The sequence below is a fragment of the Artemia sp. Qi Xiang Cuo genome, chromosome 10, assembly GCF_049724085.1.
Source record: "Artemia sp. Qi Xiang Cuo chromosome 10, ASM4972408v1, whole genome shotgun sequence".
Lineage (NCBI taxonomy): Eukaryota > Metazoa > Arthropoda > Branchiopoda > Anostraca > Artemiidae > Artemia > Artemia sp. Qi Xiang Cuo.
Genome location: NC_142803.1, coordinates 22,740,867 through 22,750,104, shown reverse-complemented (window position 1 = coordinate 22,750,104; position 9,238 = coordinate 22,740,867). Strand labels below are relative to the sequence as shown.

The following is a 9,238-nucleotide window of genomic DNA, read 5'->3' as shown; positions in this document are numbered from 1 at the left end:
TGACGTTACCACGAACTGTATGATTGCTGGCGCATAGTGCGTCGAATCAACGTTTCTTTTTTTTAAGGATAAGTAGCAACCTTGTTTCCCAACCTTGCCGTAGAGAGAATCTATCCTTGGGCCCCGAATTGCCAAGTAGAGCATCAATCCACTGTATCAATAAAAATCAATCACTGCGCTGCACCAATCCACTGCATCAATCACTGCATCAATACACAACAGGATCAATAATAATAAAAAAATACTTAACCAAGGTCTTTCAAAAAACAGGACCTTTAACAGATTTTAGGTCGAACAAAGTAATTTGTTAAAAAAAGAAACAGAGTCTTAATAACAACAATATTAATTAACTATTCATATTTTGTCGCTTTGTTTTTTGTTTTTTAATATTTTTTTGACATTTTTAACCTTTTTCAATGAACAAAGCAAAATGTTAAAGAAGAAACACAGTCTTAATAATAACATCATTCGTTAAATATTTTCGTTTTCTGTCGTATCGTTTTTCCTTTTTTAATCTTTTTTTTTAACCGTTTTAACCTTTTATTTAATGAACAAAGCAATATGTTAAAGAAGAAGCACAGCCTTAATAATAACAATATTCATTAAATATTTTGTATTCTGTCGTATCGTTTTTCCTTTTTTAATCTTTATTTTAACCCTTTTAACGTTTTTTTAATGAACAAAGCAATATGTTAAAGAAGAAACATAGTCTTAATAATAACAATACTAATTAAATATTTTGTATTCTGTCGTATCGTTCTTCCTTTTTCAATCTTTTTTTTAACGTTTTTAACCTTTTTTTAATAAACAAAGCAATATGTTAAAGAAGAAACATAGTCTTAATAATAACAACATTGAAATAATATTTCGTATTCTGTCGTCTCGTTCTTCCTTTTTCAATCTTCTTTTTAACCCTTTTAACCTTTTTTTTAATGAACAAAGCAATATGTTAAAGAAGAAACATAGTCTTAATAATAACAATATTAATTAAATATTTTGTATTCTTTCTTATCGTTCTTCCTTTTTTAATCTTTTTTTAACGTTTTTAACCTTTTTTTAATGAACAAAGCAATATGTTAAAGAAGAAACACAGTCTTGATAATAACAACGTTAATATAATATTTCATATTCTGTCGTCTCGTTTTTCGTTTTTTACTCTTTTTAAACCTTTTTAAGCTTTTTTAAGTTTTTTTCACCTTTTTGAATGATCATAGCAAAATGTTAAAGAAGAAACACAGTCTTAATAATAATAATAACATTAATTAAATATTTCGTATTCTGTCCTATCGTTTTCCTTTTTTAATCTTTTTTAACCTTTTTAACCTTTTTAACCTTTTTTTTCCTTTTTTTTAAACTATTTCTCTATTGAGCAACAGCATTTGGAAGCCTTTCATTCCTCACAATTTGGTGATAAAACTTCTTTTAATGCAATCTTTCTTTTTTATAATTTAAGCTTTTCCACCATAAATTGCCAGAGTTTCAAAAGCTTTTATTGCTTCAAGCAAGGGGCTATAGATTAGAAATTAAGGTCGATGAACTGGAAGTATTTATCAGCATGGAAACATCCTGGAAACCCCTTTTCTCCTCGAGTGTAATACATTGATATTTTTCAGGGGAACAACGCTTATGTTTAAGAAATAATGCCTAACAATTTTTATATACCTATCAATATGTATATATATATATATATATATATATATATATATATATATATATATATATATATATATATATATATATATATATATATATATATATATATATATATATATATATATATATATAATAAAAAAAACAAGTTTTTTAAACTGAAAGTAAGGAGCGACATTAAAACTTAAAACGAACAGAAATTATTCCGTATATGAAAGGGACTGTCCCCTCCTCAACGCCTCGCTCGTTGCGCTTAAGGTTTTATTTGTTTTTAAAAATTAAGTTTTTAGACAGGGGCAAACTTTAGCGTTAAGAGCGAGGCGTTGAGGAGGGGCCAGTCCCTTTCATATACGGAATAATTTCTGTTCGTTTTAAGTTTTAATGTCGCTCCTTGCTTTTAGTTTAAAAAACTTGTTTTTTTTATTTAATTTTTGAACGTTTTTGAATAAATGCAGGTTCTGATCTTGGCTCACCGTACATGAATAATTAAAACAAAATTTTCATATTAATTTACTTTTATTTAGTTAAATGGCTTTCTCGAAACTTGTTTAATTTTATTTGCGAACGTTTTTATTAGTAATAAATATACGTAACTTACGAATTAACTTACGTAACGAACTTCTATATTCATAGATTTTTAATGCATATTTTAGGGGGTTCGGCCCCTAGTCAATTCCTTGCTCTTTAATCTAAAGTTCGAATTTTGTTCCAATTCTTTAAAAATGACCCCTTAATCACAAAGGCCGTTAATTAGAATAAATAGCTCTTATGAAAGTACTAAAAAATCTCTGGCTTAAAGAGGGAGGCATTGACTATGGGGTGAACCCAATCATATATTTAATATTTTCTGTTCGTTTAAAGTTTCGATGTTGCTGCTATTGCAGTTGAAATACTTGTTTTTTTTTATTTAATTTTCTATCTTTTTTTAAATAATGATGGGAAGTCTGACGTCCCCTTAATAGCATTGTCCCTTCCCCAATTAAAACTTCATTCATGGAAATATCATCCCCGCTAACCCCCGAACCCACCCTCCACTACCAGAAAAAATCTCCCCTGAAAACGTCTGTATGCTGCCAAATAACCAATACTATATGTTAACATTGGGTAACGTTCATAACTTTCACCCCTCCCCCCGGGAACTTCGGGGGATTAAGTCATCCTAAAAGACATACTTATGATATTTTCGAACATGCTGAACAAAATGGCTATCTCCAAATTTGATCAGGTGACTTTGGGATAAAAATGAGCGTGAGAGGGGTCCTAGTTGTCCCTCCATTTTTTTGGTCACTTAAAAAGGGCACTAGAACTTTTAATTTCCATTCCAGTGATCCCTCCCACGATATTCTAGGACAACTGGGTCGAAACGATCACTCCTGGAAAAAAAAAACAAAAAACAAACAAACAAATAAATATGCACCCGTGATCTTTCTTCTGGCAAAAAATGCAAAATTCCACATTTTTGTAGATGCGAGCTTGAAACCTCTGCAGTGGGGTTCTCTGATACGTGGAATATGACGGTGTGATTTTCATTAAGGTTCTATAGCTTTTAGGGGGTCTTTCCCCCTTTTTTCGAAAATCAGCCAAATTTTCTCAGGCGCCTAACTTTTGATCAGTAGGATCAAACTTGATGAAAGTTATATATTTGAAATCTGCATTAAAATCTGATTCTTTTGATGTATCTATTTGTATCAAAATACCGTTTTCTAGAGTTTCGGTTACCATTGAGCCGGGTAACTCCTTACTTACAGTTCGTTCCCACAAACTGTTTGATATATATATATATATATATATATATATATATATATATATATATATATATATATATATATATATATATATATATATATATATATATATATATATATATATATATATATATATATATATATATATATATATATATATATATATATATATATATATATATATATATATATATATATATATATATATATATATATATATATATATATATATATATATATATATATATGAAATGAGAAGCTTTTAGATTTCCTGTTTCAGTTTGTTGCTGTAATAAAGGAATACAAATATGAAGTACAAAAACAATTTTTCAATAAACGGTTGTGTTGCTTTCCTTTTTTTTCAAAGTGAGGTTTGTGTCCTAATGAGGGTAAAAGGATAAAGATCCTCCAAAAGGATAAGGATAGGATAAAGGATAAAGATCCTCCCAAAAGGATAAAAGGATAAAGATCCTCCAAAGACGATGACAGTGTATAGGCTTTAATCGCCTTTTCAGTTGCTGGTTCTTTCTTAAGGGGACGGGTAGCACTCAACTTGCAGCAGCTGTAAACAAACCTCGTGCCCTTTATTGCCAAGCATAGTATCACTCCAATGTGGTACCACATGGCTAAAAGTTGGGCTTGAACCCGTGACTTCGAGACAGGGGGTCTGATTCTCTGTCGTCTGAGGTAGCAGGATTCTGTAGCAACTCAACTGCAACAATAACTCCATGACGGGCCTTTGAGATACCTGTGACCAGCGTTAATTAGTAGCTCTAAATAATAAGATGCGAGTCTAATATGCTCTTTTTGTTAAAATCTGATTTAAGAAATCGTTTTCAAAATTTTGTGGGAGCATTGTTTGGTCAAGATATTTAATAGAAAAGATAATGTTCAATTTACAGTCGGAAACTAAATATTAATAGGTGTGTAGTTAATATTAGTAAGCCTATAGTAAATACTATCTAATATAGTTAATAAGTGTAGTATATGGATTGAATTTTAGTTAATATTCGTTACACTGTGTAAAAGTATAAAGCAAAACTAGTATTCGAGGCAAAAATACCAGCGATCAAATGAAAAAAAATTAAGCAATTTTTATCCATCCAACCACGCAATATGTTAAAGCCTTATATTTAACTTTCAAGAAAATTACAACTAGCCTATGTAAGATTTTAATCCATGTTTTGGCCAAGGAATACCAAAGTATTGATCCTCTGGAGCAGAAAATTCAGATATATGTTGTTTTGATATTCGGTTGTTTTCCATGACTCTAGACAATCGTGCTAGAGTACACCCCTGTTTAAACAAACTCTCGATGTGATGTCGGTCAAACCCTATTCACACGTGTGCTTAGCTAGACATCAATTCTAGCCATCACCACTTGAACCAATCAGTGCTGTTTATGAAAGTTTTGGCAATTATGATTGGCAGATAATGATTGTTTCTAGACATTATTGTCTAGCTAAGCATGCATGGCAATCCGACTTAAGGCGAGTAGTTCCTTTTTCTTAAGTTCTTCTTAAGTTCCGACTTAAGGCGAGTAGTTCCTTTTTCTTAAGTTCTTCTTAAGTTCTTCTTAAGTTCCGACTTAAGGCGAGTAGTTAGTTTTTCTTAAGTTCTTCTTAAGTTCCGACTTAAGGCGAGTAGTTCCTTTTTCTTAAGTTCTTCTTAAGTTCCGACTTAAGGCGAGTAGTTCCTTTTTCTTAAGTTCTTCAAGTTCTTCTTAATTTCCGACTTAAGGCGAGTATTTCCTTTTTCTTATGTTCTTATTAAGTTCAGACTCAAGGCGAGTAGTTCCTTTTTATTAATTTATTATTAAGTTCCGACTTAAGGCGAGTAGTTCCTTCCTTTTCTTTAGTTTTCTTTTTCTTCTATGAAATTATTTTTTGAAATTATTTACGAATTGCTCTTGATAGTATTTTTTTCTGTTTTTTTCTTTTTCATTAATTTTTGTTCTTTCATTTCATTTTTTCTTTCATATTTTTTTCCGTATTTTTTTTCTTTCATATAGGTTTTTTTCCTCTGATGGAACAGGACAAGCATTTTCTAATTTAGACATTAAGTCCTCTGGAATTTGTACCAATGCCAATTTTTTCTTTTCATGTGGAATGAAGGAAAAGCTCCTTTTCCAATATTTTTTTTTTGTCCCCAGGAAGTCAGGATTTTTGAAGGTGTTAAGAAGGCTTCCACTTTTCTTAGCACTTAATGTCTTATCTATTGTACGTTTAAATGCACGGATATTCATTTTTCTATATATTACTGAACAAAACTTTTGCTAATCATTATTGCCATATTAATTTTTTTAAGTTTTTTTGCTCTTCATTATATTCATTATTGCCTTTTTCAAACTTTAGATCGGCGGAGGCTGCTTTTAGTGAATTCAAATTTAGCATAATCAAGAATAAAAACGCTGTCGATTATCGTCAACTGGCCAATATCAATTTGCCAATAGCGATTTGCCGATTGGCCAATAGCGGAGGCTGCTATAGGCCAATGGTCAATAGCTAGTTGAAATTGACCACAAGCCAAAACGTTTTTTTGCTGTTCATCATATTCATTTTTGCCTTTTTCAAACTTGCAGATCGGCGGAGGCTGCTCTAGGTGAATTCAAATTTGGCATACTCAAGAACAAAGACGCTGTCGATTATCATCAATTGGCCAATATCTTAGTCCTTCATGCTAAGTCTTCTGATATTTTGCTGCAGGTATTTATTATTACTTTTAAGATACTATGATAAAAAGAATCAAAATTATAAAAAAAAAAACTTTAAAAACCTATAATCAGATACTTAAACAATTGCACTAGTACTTAGAAAATTATTTGAACCTCTAAATTTGAACCTCTAAATTTGAACCTCTAATGCTGTTTCAACCGGAGAAAAAAATATTATATCTACAATTTAAAGAGCAAATGGGATAAAAGGTCATTTAAAGGTCATTCATAAAGTGTTTTAGAGTTTTGATATCAATTAAAGTTTTAAATTTATTTGAACCCAAATTATAATCAAACAGTTCATGGTAAAGAACTGTAAGTAAGGCGCGACTCGGCTCAATAGTAATCGAAACTCTAAAAAACGGAATTTGAATATCAATAGATGCATCAAAAGAATCATTATGCTGATTCCAAATATATAAGTATCATCAAGTTTAGTGTTACCCATCAAAAGTTATGAGCCTGAGAAGATTTGCCTGATTTTTGAAATAATGGGGAAATGCCCCCTAAAATTAAAGGAATCTTAATAAAAATCCCAACATCAAATTCAGTGTACCAGGAAACTCTACTGTAGAAGTTTCAAGCTCCTGTCTGCAAAAATATGTTGAATTTTGCCATTTTTGCCAGAAGACAGATCACGGATGCACGTTTATTTGTTGTTGTTTTTTTTTTCTCCAGGGGTGATTGTATCGAAATAATGCTCCTAGAAGATCGGGAGAGGGTGCACTGGAACCGAAATTAAAAGTTCTAGTGCCCTTTTAAGTGACCAAAAATATTGGAGGGCAACTGGGCCCCCTCCCATGCCCTTTTTTCCCCAAGATTATCTGATCAAAATTTTGAGATGGCCATTTTGTTCAGTATATTGTTTTTCTTTAGGTGTAAAATGACCCCCATACAGTCCGTGGGGAGAGGCCTGTAAGTTGTGAAATTCGCCAATTGTTTACGTGTATGTTTTATTATTGGGAAGTATACAGACATTTTTTTTTATTGGGGGGGGGGGTGTTACTTAAGGTAGATTTCTATAGCGAGAATCTTTCTTGAGGAGTTACATTTCGGGGGGTTGAATGTTCCAGGGGAAATATTACACTGGGGGGATTTCGGAATCGTCCGTAAGCAATTTTACGGGGAGGGGGATTTTCAGCGAAGATGGAACTGTCTGTAGGGTATTTGACGGGGGGGGGGCTGAACTTTACGTTGGATGAAATTTCCACAAAGGAGTTTTCCTTGAGGGGGAGGGGTATATTTTATAGAGCGTGAGCCAGATTTACCGGTTTTATTTGAAAAACGACCAGAAATTATTCCATATATGAAGGGTTGCACCCTGCTCAATACCTTGCTCTACGCTAAAGTTTCACTGCTCGTCCCAGTTTTTTAAGAGCGTCTACTGAAACACGGGGCCTGTTTAATTAGAGTACGAAGCTTTCTGAAAGTGTTAGCAACTTTAGCGTAAAGAGCAAGGTATTGAGGAGGGGATAACCTTTCATATACGGAATACATCTGCCAAAATTAATATGCAAATTTTGTTTTAATTTTTCATGTATGGTAAGCGAAATCCGAACCTGCATTAGTTGAAAAACGTTCAGAAAATAAATAAAAAAAGTATTTTTAACTGAAAGTAAGGAGCGACATTAAAACTTAAAAAGAACAGAAATTATTCCGTATACGAAAGGGGCTATCCGCTCCTCAAAACTTCGCTCTTTACGCTAAAGTTTTTGTTGTTTTAAAATGTAGTGTTGTGACAAAGAGTCAAACTTTAGCGTGAAGAGTGAGGCATTGGGGAGGGGATAGCCTCTTTCATATACGGAATAATTTCAGTTTGTCTTAAGTTTTAATGTTGCTCCTTACTTTCAGTTAAAAAAAATGGTTTTTTACTTAATCTTTTGAAAGTATGCGCTCTTTTTGCATGTTTTGTTTATTATATAATAGTTGAGATTAGACTCGTTTGCAGAACCTACGCTAGCTAAAAGAATATTTTTGTTAATTTACCTGCTTTTCCTTTTTTGCGAAATTGGGGTTTTCATCTTTGTTCCAGTGTAAACCAAATCTTGAAAAAGTGACAAAAATAAAAATAACTAATATTTTTATTTATGTTTTATAATTATTTTATGATTTTGGGGGTAGTGATAGATGTCACAGCTGGTTTGTTATTTTTCCTCCGGGATAAGCTTGGGTATCCTTTAGCATCATTTCCCCATACTTTTTGTCTTTGTTCTTAAATACCGACGAAGACCACAATGCCTTTCCATATTTTAAGCAATGAAGTTAATAACGCAACGAGGAAATTTTAAACACTGTATAATGTCTTACACAACTTTTAAGTTGTTGAATCAATTTGATCGGATACTCAGCTGAGGCCAAAATAAAACCTTAAGATACCCTAAGAAAAACACAAACAGGAAAATATGTAAATTTACTGAAAACAAACAGTTTTCCATTGGAAGTCGGTATTCCATTAGAAGAGTCATCTCTGCGACAAGGAGGAACCCCTGTACTTTTAAAATTTATTCAAAGGAATTCCTCCATTTCCAGAAATTGGAAAATTGTAGTCTAAAAATGCTGTTTTTCGTATTTTCGACGCAATCCCTGGCCAGGTAGCCACCACACCTACCTCCGAGTTAGGACCCCTGTGTGCCTACTCAAGAGCATTAGTTAAAATGAACTTTGAACTTCCAAAGTTTTCATGTACCCTTAGCTTTAAACACTGAAAAGCTGGGCTAAGAGAACCCTGATTCAGGTGCATATGCAGAAGGGAGGGGGGCAGAGGTACCTTCCTTGAAATTTCCCTAAATTATTCTATAATTTCCTTTTTAAAGACAGTCTTTAACAATTCACTGCAGTGATGCCAATGGGGGAAGATTTGTTTCCCCTCCCCCTATATTAAAAAAATATTATTTTTATGTTTTCGTTGAAAAACAGCCCTTTTTCGTATTTTCATTTAAAAAATCAATATAAATTTGCCCCCACCCCTAAAAAAAAGATTTAAAAATTAATCTTTTTAAATCTATATAAAAAATAAAGTCTTTAAAAAATAAAGATTAAAGATTCAGATTTAAAAAAAAATTCTAATTGCGTTATCCTCTTTTATGTTTGCTCTTTGTTTCTAATTCTAATTCTAATCTAATCATCTTTT

At 32.0% G+C, this 9,238-nt stretch overlaps 1 protein-coding gene across 1 annotated transcript in view; it reads left to right on the top strand.

The window, feature by feature from the left end:
* Nucleotides 1-9,238, top strand: part of LOC148947590 (protein VAC14 homolog) — a 242,508-nt gene that overhangs the window by 72,189 nt on the left and 161,081 nt on the right. The window contains exon 3 of the mRNA XM_089095944.1: nt 5,977-6,100. Within this exon, the coding sequence (XP_088952070.1) occupies nt 5,977-6,100 (124 nt within the window). The remainder of the gene's footprint in view (nt 1-5,976; nt 6,101-9,238) is intronic.